At 41.6% G+C, this 17,190-nt stretch overlaps 1 protein-coding gene across 1 annotated transcript in view; it reads right to left on the bottom strand.

The window, feature by feature from the left end:
- Positions 1 to 203: 203 nt before the first annotated feature.
- The window catches only part of gpr179 (G protein-coupled receptor 179), an 81,075-nt gene continuing 64,088 nt past the window's right edge, over positions 204 to 17,190 (bottom strand). The window contains exons 7-11 of the mRNA XM_080213537.1: positions 16,471 to 16,709; positions 8,888 to 9,026; positions 7,396 to 7,501; positions 5,939 to 6,085; positions 204 to 5,136 (exon numbers count right to left, since the gene is read on the bottom strand). Of these exons, the coding sequence (XP_080069663.1) occupies positions 1,855 to 5,136; positions 5,939 to 6,085; positions 7,396 to 7,501; positions 8,888 to 9,026; positions 16,471 to 16,709 (3,913 nt within the window). The 3' untranslated portion in view covers positions 204 to 1,854. The remainder of the gene's footprint in view (positions 5,137 to 5,938; positions 6,086 to 7,395; positions 7,502 to 8,887; positions 9,027 to 16,470; positions 16,710 to 17,190) is intronic.

Here is a 17,190-nt window from a genome sequence, read left to right as displayed (position 1 = left end):
GATCGGTGAACAGGACTAGGTGTGAGTTAGGACCTGGGTGACAGAGCAAGTTCAAGTAGAGTGGAATGTGGGAGGCCAGCCAGCAGTCAAGTGCAGAAGTAACAAAGGGTTTTCAGCAGCAGATGAGATGAATGTGGGATGGAGTCAGACAATGTTTTGGAATTAGAAGGAGGCAGTTTTGGAGGTGGAGTGTATATGTGATCAGTTACAACATGAATCATCTGTTTCACCTCAGACAGTTGCCCGGAAGTTATGAAATCGTCTTTGCCGAAGAAAATGTTTGAAAATAACTTGGAGAATCAACTGGAACTTGTTGAAAACTCTGTATGAAATAATAATCAATCACCGATGGCACTGTGTGTAGCTTTTATTAAGGTTCAGTTGTCACAATGCAATGTCACAAAACTGATAACCAGTAACCCGAAGGGGTGACAGGTGAAGGAGGAGGATTACTCAGTTGTGCAGGTTCTCAGTGGCAAGATATGTGAGATTTGCTGATGACAGGAGAAATATTAAGGCTATTGGAAAGAAACTGAAACTAGCAAAGAAATATTTTTGCTAAATCATTTGCTTCCCTTTGGCAGGGCTTTGCCAGATTTCACTATTAATGTAGACCTGGCAGAATCAAAATCCATCACTTTATAACTATTTTAAACATGTAGGTTTTAGTTCACAGTGGTTTCGGAGCCTGATTTAGTCATTTTCCCAGACATCAGGAATATTTGGGTTAACGTCGTTTTGGGATATGATAGGTCTGCCAACAAAAGGTCATGAATTCAAATCCCACCATGGCAAGTTATGAAATAAATTCAACAAATCTGTTCTGACCACATCTTTCTTATTTGTTGTCCATATTGGAGAACAAGTTGCGATAGTGAAGGACAGTATCTTCACACAAACAGATTTTTCAGCTTCACTCCTGATCTCTGATGTTTTAGAGAGAAGTTTATTTCAACAATCTAATCTGGCTGAATGTGATTCCTTTCCCAAACTACGTCTTTGACATTCTTAGTGCAATTACAGCTTGGTAATAAATTTAGTTTTCGTACCATCTCCATATTCCAGGAGGAAAATAAAAAATACATCAGCAGTGACGATAGTTGGAATGCTGTTAATAGCCTCTATACCTTGATTAAAGAGATATCAGCCAAGGATCCCCTTCCAGTGGAAGTTATGCATCTTTCAGGTAACCCCTAGCTAGAGTATCCTGATGTCACTGGCCTAGGATGCTAAAGTAATGTGCTGTATATTTGAGAAGTAGGAAGGTAAGTAGGTTTATTCCAAGTGTCCAATTGGAGCACATTTCCTTAGACCAATTGCAGTCAGCAGCACAGAGAGAACATTTCTTCTTATCTAATCCCATGGGGAAGACAGTGAAATGAATCCATGAGGTTCAGTTTTCCCACTGAACTCTGATTAAACTTGGGTATCACAGTACAGGTTTATCAGAGAAACACAGGTAAAGAAACACACCCGGTGTTGAAATGGCTTTGGTGTTTTGCATCAGTTTACAATCAATGAGATGTAGTTTCATTTAAGATTGTTTTTCAGAGTACCTCTTGTGTTGGCCCATGAAACAACCTTCAAGGTTATCGTCGCTACAATCTGTAGGGACACGCAATATGGATACACCGACCTCATTATTTAGACAATTGTAGCAATGGATTGAATATTTAGTTAAACACTAATGTATTATTGGCCACTTCTTTTGGGAAGAAGCTGTTTATTATGTTGCACTCTTGTATTTACATCAGAAATCTGCAATTAATGAACTGTGTTCTATATTTCTTTTGGGAAAGCATAACATAAAAATTTCACAGTCCTTACATCTTCAGCTTTGGCACCTCGATCAACTCATCCTAAATGCACAGGACAGCTGACATTTTCTTTATCTTTTGGTGTCTCAGCTTCTTTATTTTCAGATTGGTTTGCTGCTGTCACCTCAATGTCCCAGGGAGAAACTGAAGTTAAATCACTTTCAGCTTGTGTACCCGTTTGAACGTTTCCAGTTGCTGACGGTTCTGTCCCCCACAGACAAATGTCAGGAGCTTTAGATTTATCTGGTGGAAGTGATAATTCTCCCTTGTTCTCAATATCCCAGGGACATATATCTGCGGCCCTCGATTTACCCTCAGGCGATGACAGTTCCTCCTCCTTCCCAGTATTTTCTGTATCTGGGGCACAGGTAATTGTGATCTTAAATTTATCTAAGGACAATGTTTTTTGTTCAGTGCTCTCAGTATGTTCCACCTCCCAAAGACAAATAGCTGGAACTTTCGGCTTGTCAACAGGCAATGATATTTCCTCTTTATTCGCTGTATCCCAGGGACAGATATCTGCAACCAATGATTTATCAACAGGCAGTGATATTTTCTCTTCATTCCCTGTTTCCCAGGGACAGATATCTCCAAATTTCGATTTATCAACAGGGACTGATGTTTCCTCTTTATTCCCTGTTTCCCAGGGACAGATATCTGCAACCAATGATTTATCAACAGGCAGTGATATTTTCTCTTCATTCCCTGTTTCCCAGGGACAGATATCTCCAAATTTCGATTTATCAACAGGCACTGATGCTTCTTCTTTAGTCTCTGTATCCCAAGGACAGATATCTGCGACTTTTGACTTATCAGTAGGCACTGATGTTTCCTCTTTATTCTCTGTATCCCAGGGACAGATATCTGCGACCAATGATTTATCAGTAGGCAGTAATATTTCCTCTTTATTCCCTGTATCCCAGGGGCAAATATCTGCCACTTTAGACTTATCAACAGGGACTGATGTTTCTTCTTTATTCCCTGTTTCCCAGGGACAGATATCTGCGACCAATGATTTATCAGTCGGCACTGATGTTTCTTCTTTATTCCCTGTTTCCCAGGGACAGATATCTGCGACCAATGATTTATCAGCCGGCACTGATGTTTCTTCTTTATTCCCTGTTTCCCAGGGACAGATATCTGCGACCAATGATTTATCAGTAGGCAGTGATATTTCCTCTTTATTCCCTGTATCCCAGGGGCAAATATCTGCCGCTTTAGACTTATCAACAGGGACTGATGTTTCCTCTTCAGTCCCTGTATCCCAAGGACAAATATCTGTGACTTTAGATTTATCGATGGACAGTGATTTTCGTCCTTTGTCCTCTCTATCCAACATCGTTCCTGGTGTCATCATAAGTTTCAATGATAGTGTTAATTGTTTCGATTGCTTTAATGAATAATTTACAACACCTGCTTTCGAGGTGCCAGGTACAATTGTTTTCGCGACATTAGCACCAAGTGATAAAGACCTTCCCTTCTTCTGATCTGCGCCAGATGCCTCTTCTACAATAATGTCCCATGGACAGATGATGGCTGTATTTGATGATGCTTGTTTTAAAAGTGACATGTATTTTTGTCGTTTGTCCCCTTTATCTACTGTTGACTGTGATTTTCCCTCTTTGTTTTTGATTTCTCCTGTTTCCGAAGGGCAAATTGCTGCTGATTTATCTGATGAAGCTTCTGTTTTCTTCTCCTTTCCCTTTTCTGTATTCCCCTTGCCTTTCTCACTTGCATTTTTTGATTTATCTTTCTTGCTATCCTTCATTTTCCCTGGCGCCATTAGAAGTTTCAAGGACTGTCCAAATCCTTTGGGTTGCTTTGGGTCATTTTCATCCCTCACTTTCAAGAATCCATGAATGAGCGGTTCTGGAGAACCAACGCAGATCGACAAAGACCTTCCCTTCTTTGGATCTATACTGGAGTCCATTGATGATGTCTCATCTGCCATTGTGTCCCACGGACAGACAAGTGAGCTATTGCTTGATGCCTGTTTCATGAGCGACATGTATTTTTCTCGCTTATCCCCTTTATCTACTGAATGCAGTGAAGAAGAATCTCCCATTGATTTTCCATCTTTGTTTTTGATTTCTCCTGTTTCTGAAGAACAAATTGCTGCCAATTTATCTGATGAACTCATTGCTTCTGTTTTCTTCTCCTTCCCCTTTTCTGTATTCCCCTTGCCTTTCTCACTTGCATTTTTTGATTTATCTTTCTTGCTATCCTTCATTTTTCCTGGTGCTGTTGGAAGTTTCAAGGACTGTCCAAATCCTTTGGGTTGCTTTGGGTCATTTTCATCCCTCACTTTCAAGAATCCATGAATGAGCGGTTCTGGAGAACCAACGCAGATCGACAAAGACCTTCCCTTCTTTGGATCTATACTGGAGTCCATCGATGATGTCTCATCTGCCATTGTGTCCCACGGACAGACAAGTGAGCTATTGCTTGATGCCTGTTTCATGAGCGACATGTATTTTTCTCGCTTGCTCTCAACTACTTGGTCAGTCTTTTCAGAAAGTAGTTGTGTTTTATCGGCCTTGGGAGACACTGCGGCCAGGTGAGTGCCATCTTTTCTTGAATAGTCACTGGTTCTATGCTGCACAATTGAATTGGACATTTTATTTGCCTCTTCCAATTGTGCTGCAGCTGTAGGAAGTAGGAGTTTATTTGGTGCCTGCCTGGTCGAGGGCTTCTTTTGGACTCGTTCTCCCACCTGTTTTGTGTTCTCTTCAGACTTTTTTGTGTGCGCCAACGCCTTTTCTCTTGCACAGCTAACAACACTAAGAGATTTGTGCAGTGTGCCTGGCTTGGCATTTAATGGGTTCATATCCACAGTTAGGTTATGTGCACTGGCGGACTTGTACACGAGAGGAGCGTCATCTAAGGAGTCAATGTCGGATCTCTGGGAGGCTTTCTTTGCCAACTTCTTCCTCATCAGTGAATCCAACAGGGAAGGATCTCTGGAGGAATCGGTTCTGCTGGTGTGACCATCTCGGTGCTCCCTGACATGGTCATAGGTACTGTGAGATTTTCTTATCGAGAAAACACGATGTTTTATGGAGTCTTCTTTCACCTTCATGCTGGAGCTGGCAGAATCATAAAGTTTTTTCCTGTATGAACCCGCATAACTGCTCCCTGCAATAGATCCATCCCTACTGCACTGTCTGCTCATTGACTCTGGAATTTCACTGATTCGTTTAATGATGGAACGACCGAGAGTTCTCCGGGAACTCCTCTTTTTCTGCAGGTGGGGGTTATTGGCTGTCATCTTCTTTGTCTTGTGCACTTCTAGCTGGGCATAAAGCTTCTTCAGTTCATCCTGCAGAAGAAGATAAAAAAGAGGAATCAATGAAGAATTAGTGTTTTCCAAAAGAGGACAGCCCACCACCACTTTCTGAAGTGCAGTTAGGGATGGGCAATAAATGCTGGGCTTGTCAAGAGCACCCATGTCCCATGAACAAATAAATTTTAAATGTTAGTGTGGACAGAGCAAGCTAAACGATAGCTTAGACAGCAAACAATCTTTTTTTTGATGAAAGACAACAATTGATATATGGGCAGGCGATGGCCAAATGGTATTATCACTAGACTATTAATCCAGAAACTAAGCCAATGTTCTGGCGACCCGGGTTCAAATCCCGCTACAGTAGTTGGCGGAATTTGAATTCAATAAAAAACAAATATCTGGAATTAAGAATCTACCGATGACCATGAAACCATTGTTGAAAAACCCATCTGGTTCACTAATGTCCTTCAGGGAAGGAAATCTGTTGTCCTTCCCTCGTCTGGCCTACATGTGATCCCAGAGCCACACCAAGGTGGTTGACACTCAATTGCCTTCAGGCAACTCGGGATGGACAATAAATGCTGGCCAGCAACACCCATTTCCCACGAATGAATATAAAAAAAAATTTCCCGAAATAAACATTTTGTCACATCTGGGGAGTCCTCAAATAGTCTTTATTGATGTTATTCATCCTCAGGATGTGGTGGATTCTTCGCGGTTGAAAGTTACTTGTTCCCAGGGGCTGGATCGCAAGTAGGATATTTTTTCTCCAAAGGTGACCTACTTATTCTCTGCATCAGAGCAACCTAGTTTCAATTCCCTTCTCTTTGCTCACCCTGATATCATCTGGCTCCAGGCTGTGATCACTCCAGGCTGATGTGATACTGTGGTTGAGGTAGGAACCAGAAAAGCGCAAGTCCAGCTCATCCTCATACACCTCGGTCACCACGTCCTCCCTCAGGGGGGCTCCCACGTGGAGGAACTGAAACACAAAAGAAAATGACTCGGGGTGAGGAATGGTTCACTGGGAATCTTATCAATTCCCCCATGTAAAACCTTCTGCTTAATCACCCTAATCACTGTATTTACTACAAACAGTATTCATGTTTGCTCATTGAAAAATAATTACTTTTAAAAATTCTCAATGATCGGCCCTACCTTAATTACTAGTGTAAAAATTATTTTCAAGTATGTACAGCAGAGAATCAGGCCATTTGGCCCAACTAGTCTATGCTAGTGTTAATGTTCTACATGAGCTTTCCCCTCCCCACTTTATCTCATCCTGTCCACATATTTGTTTATTCCTCCTCCTGCTCCTTTCTTCTATTTTTATATTGAATGTATGCAAGAGGTGGCTGGAAAAAAGCACTTGGGGTGAATGGGGATGAAAGATTCTGGGTTGAAAGCAGGATTAGACTATTGAGTTGGACAATCAGCCATGATTGTAATGAATGGCGGAGCAGGCTCGAAGGGCCAAATGATCTCCTCCTGCTCCTATCATCTAAGTTTCTTTTTCATCTGCTTATCTAGCTTGCTCTCAATGTATATGAACCGTTTGCCTCTGTTATATCAGGTGGCAGCCAGCTCTATGTTCTAACTACTTTCCAGGTCCATATTACTTTTAACGTTTATTCGCTGTTGAGTATGGTCAGTTGTCAGTCCCTTTGATTTGTTCCCTTGGCCATTATTTATCCCAGAGCAAGATCTCTGTGGTACCGTTTAGGCATCTCTCACGCCGCTCTGTATTTGTGCAGCCACTACAGTCTGGCAGCTCTGGGTAAGGGCACCATGCTACCCTATTGAACCACTGCTGATACATCGGAAAGTAGAACTATAGCGTTCACTGTACAAATGACCCCATTTACTGGGGAGCTTGTCCTGCACCTTGGCTCAATTCAATGGAATTCAGCAGGAAATATGTGAAATATCCTCGAGGGAAGGAAATCTGCCATCCTTACCCGGTCTGGCCTACATGTGACTCCAGAGCCACACCAATGTGGTTGACTCTCAACTGCCCTCTGAAATGGCCTAGCAAGCCACTCAGTTCAAGGGTAACTAGGGATGGGCAATAAATGCTGGCCAGCCAGTGAAGCCCACGTCCTATGAATGAATAAAAAAAATTGAAATGAACTTTCATCTTCAGCGCTTGGTCAGAAATCTAATGAAGCAGAATAGCTTCCACTTTTAGAACCTATCTCAATCCTGATTCCACTGAAATCAGCTGGGCAAACTGTTCCACTCCCCACTGTGTGGTGAAAAGGGGAATTTACCCTGTCCTTATCTCTTTAATACCTTGGGAATGAAGAGCAGAATTAGAGTCATCGTGACTGTAAGGTGGGAATGAGCGAAGAAGAGCAGGAGCATCCAGTCAGGGTGAAGAGTCATTGCCATGGTGAACCTAGGGGAAGAAATGAAATTTATCTTAAAATTATTGCAGTTTGATGATCAAAACGCTGATAATTAGGGAGGATAAACACCATCAAATCAGGAACCATCACTGGTCCTCCCATGCCGATGCTATAGTTAAGAAAGCCCATCAATGCTCTACTTTTTCAGGAGGCTAAGGAAATTTGGCATGTCCACTCTGACTCTCACCAACTTTTACAGATGCACCATAGAAAACATTCTTTCTGGTTGTATCACAGCTTGGTATGGGCTTCTGCTCTGCCCAAGACCGCAAGAAACTACAAAAGGTCGTGAATGTAGTCCAATCCATCATGCAAACCAGCCTCCCATCCATTGACTCTATCTACACTTCTCACTGCTCCAGCAAAGCAGCTGGCATAATTAAGGACTCCACACACCCCGCACACTCTCTCTTCCACCTTCTTCTGTTGGGAAAAATATACAAAAGTCTGAGATCATGTACCAACTGACTCAAGAACAGCTTCTTCCCTGCTGCTGATGGGCTTTTGTATGCACCTACCTCGCACTAAGTTGATCTTTCTCTACATCCTAGCTATGACTATAAAACTACATTCTGCATCCTTGCCTTTCCTTCTCTATGTACACTATACTTTGTATAGTATGCAATAAATAATATTTTTCACTATTTACTAATGCATGCGACAATAATAAATCAAATCAAATCAAACCATGGTCTGGCCTACACATGACTCCAGACCCACAGTAATGTGGTTGACTCTTAAACACCCTCTAAAATGGCCGAGCGAGACACGGGCTTGCCCTTCACAATGCTTCCGGAAGTTGGTGTCTCTCTTCATTTTGTTGACATTGAGGGAGAGATTATTGTTGCTGCACCAGTTCACCAGATTCTCTATCTCATTCTTGTACTCTGTCTCGTCATTGTTTGAAATCCAACCTACAAGGGTGATGTCATCAGCAAACTCGAACATTGAGTTGGAGGGGAATCTGGCCACACAAGCAGAGGTGTACAAGGAGTGCCAGAGACCCGGGTTTAATCCCCAGCTTGGGTCACTGTCTGTGTGGAGTCTGCACGTTCTCCCCATGTCTGCGTGCATTTCCTCCGGGTGCTCCGGTTTCCTCCCACAACCCGAAAGATGTGTTGGTTAGGCTCATTGGCCGTGGTAAATTCTCCCTCAGTGTACCCGAACAGGCGCCAGAGTGTGATGACTAGGACTTTCACAGTAACTTCATTGCAGTGTTAATATAAGCCTACTTGTGACACTAATAAATAAACTTTATGTTTTTGGGATGAGTTTTGAACACATGCCCCAAATTGGGCCATAGCTGACTTCAGACAGTGTTGGAACAGGAGACAATATGTAATGAAGAGCGACTGTCGAGTGTTACATTACCGTACCTGACACCATAGAAGGCAGCAGACATGAGGATTTCATTGTGGATGGCGAGACCCATGAAGCGTGGCTCATGGTACGTTGATGGGACCATTCGCACAGCGTAGCAGAGATAACTGCCCCAGCACAGGAAGAGGAACTCCGCTGTTAACAGAGTAGATAAATACAGAAATATATCAGTTACCATGGAAAAACTAGAGGGTTTGTCCTGTTTGGACAAGAGAAACTGATGGGGATGTTTGAAAGAGATTTTGATGGAGTAAATAATGGAGTAATAATGAGTAAATAATGAGAAACAATTTTCAGTGGCAGACGGATCAGTAAAATGGGATTTGAGGATTTGAGTACAGGAACAAGGATATCTTACTGCATGCAGCCTTGGCGAGACCACATCTGGAATATGGTGTGCAGTTTTGTCTCCTTACGTAAGAAAGGAAATAATTGCCATAGAGGAAGAGAAGTAAAGGTTCACTAAGACTGATGCCTGGGATGACAGGATTGTCGTATGAGGAGAGATTGGGTGAACTAGGCCGATACTCACTGGAATTTAGAAAAATGAGAGAGGATCTCACTGAAACGTATAAAATTCTGACAGGGCTGGACAGGAATGATGTCCCCTCTGCCTGGAGGGTCCAGAACAGGGGTCACAATCTCAGGATACAGAGTACACCATTAGAACTGAGACAAGGAGAAATTTCCTCACTCAGAGGGTGCTAAACCTGTGGAATTCTCTACTACAGAAGACTGAGGAGGCCAAGGAGCTGAACATATTTAAGATGGAAATAGATAGATTAGTAGACACTAAAAACATGAAGATGTATGGAGATAGAGCGGGAGTGTGATGTTGAGGTAGAGGATCAGCCATGATCGTATTAAATGGCAGACCAGGCTCGAGGGGCAGAATGGCCTACTCCTGCTCCTAGTTCCTATATTTTAATGTTTAAGCAGAGAGAATCCATTTAAAATAATTGGCAAAACAAAAACACAGGCAAGATGAAGAAAAATGCAGCAAGTTGTAATCTGCAATGCACTGCCTATCTGGTGGTGGAGGCTGATTCAATAATAACTTCCAGAAAGAGAATAGGATAGCAGAGAGATGTGTGCGGAAAAGTCAAGGAGTGTGACTAATTGGATTGCACCCAAAGAGCTTGCATAATCTGGAGGCTGAATGGCTTCTTTTATTAGTCCAAAGATGTGTGGGTTAGGTTGATTAGTCAGGATAAATTGACCATACGTGAGGGGGATTAGCAGGGTAAATATGTGAGGTTAAGGGAATAGGGCTTGGGCAGGATTGTGGTTGGTGCAGATTTGATGGGCTGAATGGCCTCCTTCTGCACTGTAGTTATTCTATGATTCTACGAAAGGGTTCATTGGAAAAGAGAAGGTTGAGGGTTGAAATGACTGCTGTTTCTGCGAATCGAAAGGACATATATAATGTACATAAAGATGTTTCATCTTGCGCAGAATACCACAACCAGAACATACAACCTGTACTTGAAGGGGGTAAATTGAAAACCAAGTTGTGGAAACAATATTTCAGTGCGCGAGTGATCAATGTACATGGAACAAACTCTAGGAAGGCAGTAATAACGATTAGTATCGATTAATTCAAATGCAGATTAGACACAGTTCTTTCAGAAAAGACCATTTTGGAATACAGAATGCGAGTAATGAGACACATGACACGTGTTGGCGTTTGGGAGGAACAGATGACTTTGGACTGGTAATCCCCAAATTTTTCCACCTCTAGCTCTCCTCACCCCATATCTGGCTCTGCTAAAGATTCTTGATAAAGATTGATCATTACTCTAAGATGGTTCCATCAAGGGTTACCAGGGTGGTAGAAGGTCAATTAGAGTTTATTTATTAGTGTCACAAGTAGGCCTACATTAACACTGCAATGAAGCACTGTGAAAATCCCCTAGTCACCACACTCCGGTGCATGTTCTGGTACACTGAAGGAAAATTTAGCACGGTCAATGCACCTAACCAGCATGTCTTTTGGACTGTGGAAGGAAACCAGAGCACCTGGAGGAAACCCATGCAGAGTCAGGGAGAATGTGCAGACTCTGCACAGACAGAAATCCAAGCCAGGAATCGAACCCAGGTGCCTGGTGCTGTGAGGCAGCAGTGCTAACCACTGTGCCACATTCTGCCCATTTGTTAGTCTTTGCTTTTTTTTGCAGCTAACTATTCCTATCTCCCATGTAAGAGATTTAAGGATCTTCCACTGGGAAACCGATATTACAATCTTGTAACGATGCAGTGTGAATGTGAGTCAATACATCAGGAATAGGAAATTCCTGGTTGCTGCTTGTTACAAGTAGGTCAAGTTTGCAGTTAAAACACCAGGAAAGGAAGTTCATATGAATATGTTTTGTTTTTATAGATGAGTTAATGTTAAGGCACTTTGGAGGTCAGAAAGTATCTCACAGTGACAGTGTCAGGGAAAAGAGGGGAGAGGTTGCCAATGTTACAGGATTAAATGGGAATCTCCAGGAATTAAAGATTATCATCCCTAATGCTCCATATGGAATACAGATGGAAAACCAAAGTGGCTTTGAACAATGGTGACCATTTTTAAAAGGTGATTTAAGAAAAAAGTTTTGAATATTTTTGTGTAATAGTCATAGAAATATTGGATTGGAGGTAGGATGTCGTGTGAAGAACCTCCAGGAATACTCCCAAGCAGAGTTGGCAACCCCTGGGGTTGTTGTAATATGTCGAAAAGAGAAAAAAGTAATGCTATTTGTTCATGTATTAATAATGGATTAAAAAACGCTCATTAGAAATTTCGCTCAGCCAACGAAAACCTTTTACTTAAAACACATTCTCATTCCCAACATAACCACCGGGAACCAGGAGAGAGACTAAGGAAAGAATGTTTTCTTTTGACAGTTAGATAGGGTAGATAAAGAGCAAAAATGAAGTCGCAAAGGAAAAATGCAGAGAAAGGGGAGGAATAGAAATTAAAGATTAATATTCATATGCATCATGTTACAACTCTGCAAGTTCTTAATGTGTCTCACATGCTGTGAGATTAACTTTAATACTTGTTATGTGGGTAAATTGGACAATCTTTTGGACATTCAGCTATGCAGATGTGTTCTAAGTATCTTATTTTCAATTTTAGCATTGACAGCCCTACACTCCCAATGTAATTGACTAGGAAAATGCTTTGGCATGTTTCAATATTATAAAATGCTGTATAAATGTCTGTGTTCCTTTCATATTTTAAGTTAGATTTATGTGGTATTAATATTACAATACAATTGTGGGAAGTACATTAATATCAAATTAATGTGACAAGGGCAGCAGATACTTGGGAACACAAGTATCTACAAGTTCCCCTCCAAGCCACTCACCATCCTGATTTGGAAATACATCAGCCGTTCCTTTGCAGTTGCTGAGTCAAAATCCTGTAATTCCCTCCCTAACAGCATTGTGGATCAACCCACAGCACATGGACTGCAGCAATTCAAGAAGGAGGCTCATCATCACCTTCTCAAGGGCAACGAGAGATGGGCAATAAATGCTGGCCCGACTAGCAAAACCCATGTCCCGTATATATGTGAGCCGTAACCATATGGAACGTACCCTGAAGCTGTCTGTGGAGATATACTACAGAGTTATCCTGTGAGAATATATCCCAGTGTAACTCTGTGGGAATGTATCCTAGTGTAACTCTGTGGGAATGTATCCTAGTGTAACTCTGTGGGAATGTATCCTAGTGTAACTCTGTGAGAATATATCCCAGTGTAACTCTGTGGGAATGTATCCTAGTGTAACTCTGTGGGAATGTATCCTAGTGTAACTCTGTGAGAATATATCCCAGTGTAACTCTGTGGGAATGTATCCCAGTGTAACTCTGTGGGAATGTATCCTAGTGTAACTCTGTGGGAATGTATCCTAGTGTAACCCTGTGGGAATGTATCCCAGTGAAACTCTGTGGGAATGTATCCCAGTGTAACTCTGTGGGAATATATCCCACTGTAACTCTGTGGGAATGTATCCCAGTGTAACCCTGTGGGAATGTATCCCAGTGTAACTCTGTGGGAATGTATCCCAGTGAAACTCTGTGGGAATGTATCCCAGTGTAACCCTGTGGGAATGTATCCCAGTGAAACCCTGTGGGAATGTATCCCAGTGTAACCCTGTGGGAATGTATCCCAGTGAAACCCTGTGGGAATGTATCCCAGTGTAACTCTGTGGGAATATATCCCAGTGAAACTCTGTGGGAATGTATCCCAGTGTAACTCTGTGGGAATATATCCCAGTGAAACTCTGTGGGAATGTATCCCAGTGAAACTCTGTGGGAATATATCCCAGTTTAATTCTGTGGGAATGTATCCCAGTGTAACTCTGTGGGAATGTATCCCAGTGTAACTCTGTGGGAATATATCCCAGTTTAATTCTGTGGGAATATATCCCAGTGTAACTCTGTGGGAACGTATCCCAGTTTAATTCTGTGGGAATATATCCCAGTATAATTCTGTGGGAATATATCCCAGGGTGTATGGTTTTAGTGGGTTTTACTAGACATGAAACACTATGTGAAGTTTTGAGGTATTGTATAAATGCAGCCATTGTGGCCCCTGTGACGACTAGATTTTAAATATTGTGAATAAAGATTAATGAATCCATGGGTTACTCACAGCAAACTCAATTCTTTTGACTCTATTGACTCCAATACTGATGGGATATATTCGTGACAAAGTTTCCCGTCCCAACTTTCCCACCTTCTCACCAATATTTTTACAATGAATAAACAAAATGTTCAGAGAAAAAAGAAAGACAAATCTTTTTTAACAGCCCAATGATTCTTGTCCAAGGTTGGTCAGAGCATTAATTAATTCCTGGAGATTCCAGTTCAATCCTGAAGGATTGGCAAACTCACTGTCTTGGAGTTGGGCCATTCAGTTTAGGATGTGTTTGAGAATTGCTTCTCACTGTAACATATGTAACATCCCCATGGCTTTGCTTCCCTGTCTGATGCTGAGCAAGTCTTTCTTGTTAAATCGAGGGGTTTGAACTTGGGTTGCTATCACAAAGAAAGCACAGAACTGTCAAGAGCAAAATTGAGTCTTTAATGAGCTATTGTTAGTTTCTCATTGTTCTCTGTTTCACATCATTGCTGCAAAAAGGGACAACACTGATGGACAGCTGGAGATAGACAGGGAATCTCCAGGCAATTTGCAATGACTTTGGCTGCATCAGGATCAATTCATCATACCTCACAGCTTTTGTCACCAAATCTGGTCCCACATTATTTCTTACCAGCTGTCCGATGAAGGGGACGCCAATAGAAAAACAATTTCAGGGATTTACAAACAGTTTGTGTGATTCCTTCTTTCCTATGAACCACATGAATGTTACTAATGTGCTTGTGTCTAATATCAATGCAAGCATCATTAGAGGAGATTGTGAGCTGGTTTTATTTTGTATGAATTTATTTTTAATTTCTAATGTCAGGGACCTCACTCTGGGAGATGGGTTACTGTTGGAAGTTAGTGTCAACATCAGGTCAGATACAGCCTGGTACAATGTAAAGCTCCCTCCACTCTGCCCTAACAACCTTGCCAATCCCCAAATGCTAAAGGTCATCAGTGTTACATTTTATTACATGTTTAGTTTTGTTTAATTCAGCATCAGTGAGTGTTACTGGCTGGGCCAACATTTATTGACCTTCCCTCATATGCTCTTGAACTAAGCACCTTGCCAGACCATTTAAGAGTCAACTATATTGTTGTGGATCTGGAGTCACAAGAAGGCCAGGTCAGACTAGTTAACAATGGCAGATGTCCTTCTCTAAAGCTTCTCAGTGTGTTAATTAAGATCAAGGGGCAAATGTTCGCCATCCCGCCCACCACAGGAATCGGAGCGGGTGAGGGGTGGACCATGGAAAGGTCCGTTGACGTAGGGTGGGATTTTCCAGTTTCAGGATGAGCGAGGACAGAAGATCCCACCCCAAATGTCAGATCAAGCCCAAGGTGGAGTGCAATACCTTATCTTGTTAGCTTGGATCTTGTTCATCTCTCTAGTGGGGCCCACGAACTGAATTCAATTGAAATTTGAATTTAGTTTTTGGAGCAAGCAAGGAGTATATTTGGGTTTGCCTGATCGGTTCTGAGCACTGGCTTTGTAACTTTAAGGATAGGGTAAAAAAATTTTTTTAAAAAGCTGGGTTTTTTCAATAATTGGCAATGGTTTCGTGGTGACCATTAAATCATCACTGCTTTTCGTTTAAAAACCCATCTGCTTCACTAATGTCATTTAGGGAAGGAAACCTGCCATCCTTACCTGGACTGGCCTAAACTCCAGACTCACAGCTATGTGTTTGACTCTTAACTGTCCTCTGAAATGGCTGAGCAAGCCCTCAGCTCAAGGGCAACTAGGGATGGGTGGCTTTGCCAGAGATACCCACATTCTATGGAAAGAATAATAATAAACAATAGGAAGGTGGAGAGCTGAAATCCACGTGTCAAAGGCAAGAATATTTTAATACCTTGAAATAGAGAGTTCACAGGGGCCTCAACAAGAAGCTTCCTTGTTGACTGATGTTGTAAAAGCGGAAAGTTAAAAAAAGATTTTAATTAGGTTATTAACAACTTTAAGTTTATATTGCTGTAACAAGCAGTGGTTAAAATGCTGGTACATGAACAAAACGAAAAAGGAAGAGTTGTGTTTATATATCGTGTTTCTGGGGATGTCCCAATGTACTTTGGAGTCAGTGGGGTATTTTGTGTAATTACTGTTGAAATGCAGATGATAACAAAGTGGTTAAGAAATGAGAATTCTGGGTCTTACACGAATGACGGGCCATTGGTTATCTCCTTAACCAATGAGATTTAAAGGTAGAGAAATAAACAGAGAAATGATCGAGAAAGAAATGGGATTAAATCAGGAATGCTGCACAGCAACAGGTCACCTGGTCCAACCTATCCAAGCCAGTGATTATGCTCCACTCAGTAAAGTAGGGCGACTTAGAGTCCAATTAGATCAGAAAGAGAAATGAAGAGAAGAGAACAGATTGGATTAAAAATAAAAAAAAGTGAAAGTTCAAAATAAATTTAATGTTTCAAATTCTATAAAAACTGCAGGAGCAATTGATTACCTGCCAGAATGAGATAGCATAATGTTAATTTCGGAACCAGAGTTTGAGGGTATTATGGGAAAATCAATTTTGTCATTAGAAAGGTTCTTACATTGTTAAGTACCGGCCCTAACTTTGTGACAATTCACTTTAACAGTGTTAATGCAGAATTCTTGGGATGGTTGGAGATGAACTGCTATTTTCATGGAGTTAGCAGTGGGGCAGCGTATATAACTGTCCAAAAATTTGTAGCAATTTGTAACTAATGCTGTATCTCTTCCTTGCCATAAATTCCTGGATAATTTACAGTTTACCAACAGAGAATGCCATCAAAACCTCCCAATATTTTCTCATTGGAGTTAGGATTGATCAATTGATATTTTCCAGATGTATTTTTAATACAAACACTGGGGGCACTCTGAATGAAAGTGTTTGTACTAAAATGTTATGCCTACTTTGCTGAAACCACTAGACAATAAAAGAAGTAAATGCTACCAGTGGCCATCATGTAGTCCCATCGATCGAGCTGACACATGGTGAACAATTGTCCATCTGGGGTTCGTGACTGGATGACCAGTGGGATCTTCCTCTCCATGTTTTCCCAGGCAGCCACTGTCCAAGCAGTGAGGAACCAGCAGACCGTTAGCACGATGACGCCCAACATCTTCAGCACCTTGCAGCAAGTCATGTAGGGCACTCTCTGGGCAGTATGGGATAGGAACACCTTCAGCACCCTGGAGAGAGAAAGATGAGAGGTAACAATAGAGGGGGAAAGAGTGGGAATGAGGAAGAAAGAGAATGATGAAAAAAAAAGAGATTTTAAAAAGGGAGATGGAAGGCGAGGAGGAAGAGATATCGAAAAAAGGGGTGAAAAAATGAAATATACAAAAATTAGGTGTCAGAAGAATAAGCAACATTAGCGTGCATTTATATAGCACCTTTAACATGGCCCAAGGCACTTCACATGAACAGGATTCTGAAACTTAATTGGTTCATGTGTTAAGTAAAGGAAGAGAGAGTGAAAAGACCAGAGTAGGAGGAGGGATTGTATTTGGTTAAATTAGGAATCCAAGTTTTCTCTAGGTAACATTGCACGTGCTGAATAATGTGACAGATAAAGCAAACAATGTCATCATCTCTGCCTACGTTTATTGTTAAGTTTCAGTTTCACTCCTGGTCTAATGGAGGAAATACTCATTAACTTTCAGAATGTTG

The sequence above is a fragment of the Carcharhinus amblyrhynchos genome, chromosome 27, assembly GCF_965287045.1.
Source record: "Carcharhinus amblyrhynchos chromosome 27, sCarAmb.v2.hapA, whole genome shotgun sequence".
Taxonomy (NCBI): domain Eukaryota; kingdom Metazoa; phylum Chordata; class Chondrichthyes; order Carcharhiniformes; family Carcharhinidae; genus Carcharhinus; species Carcharhinus amblyrhynchos.
Note: the sequence above shows the minus strand (reverse complement) of the source record. Positions and strands in the feature narration are given on the sequence as shown.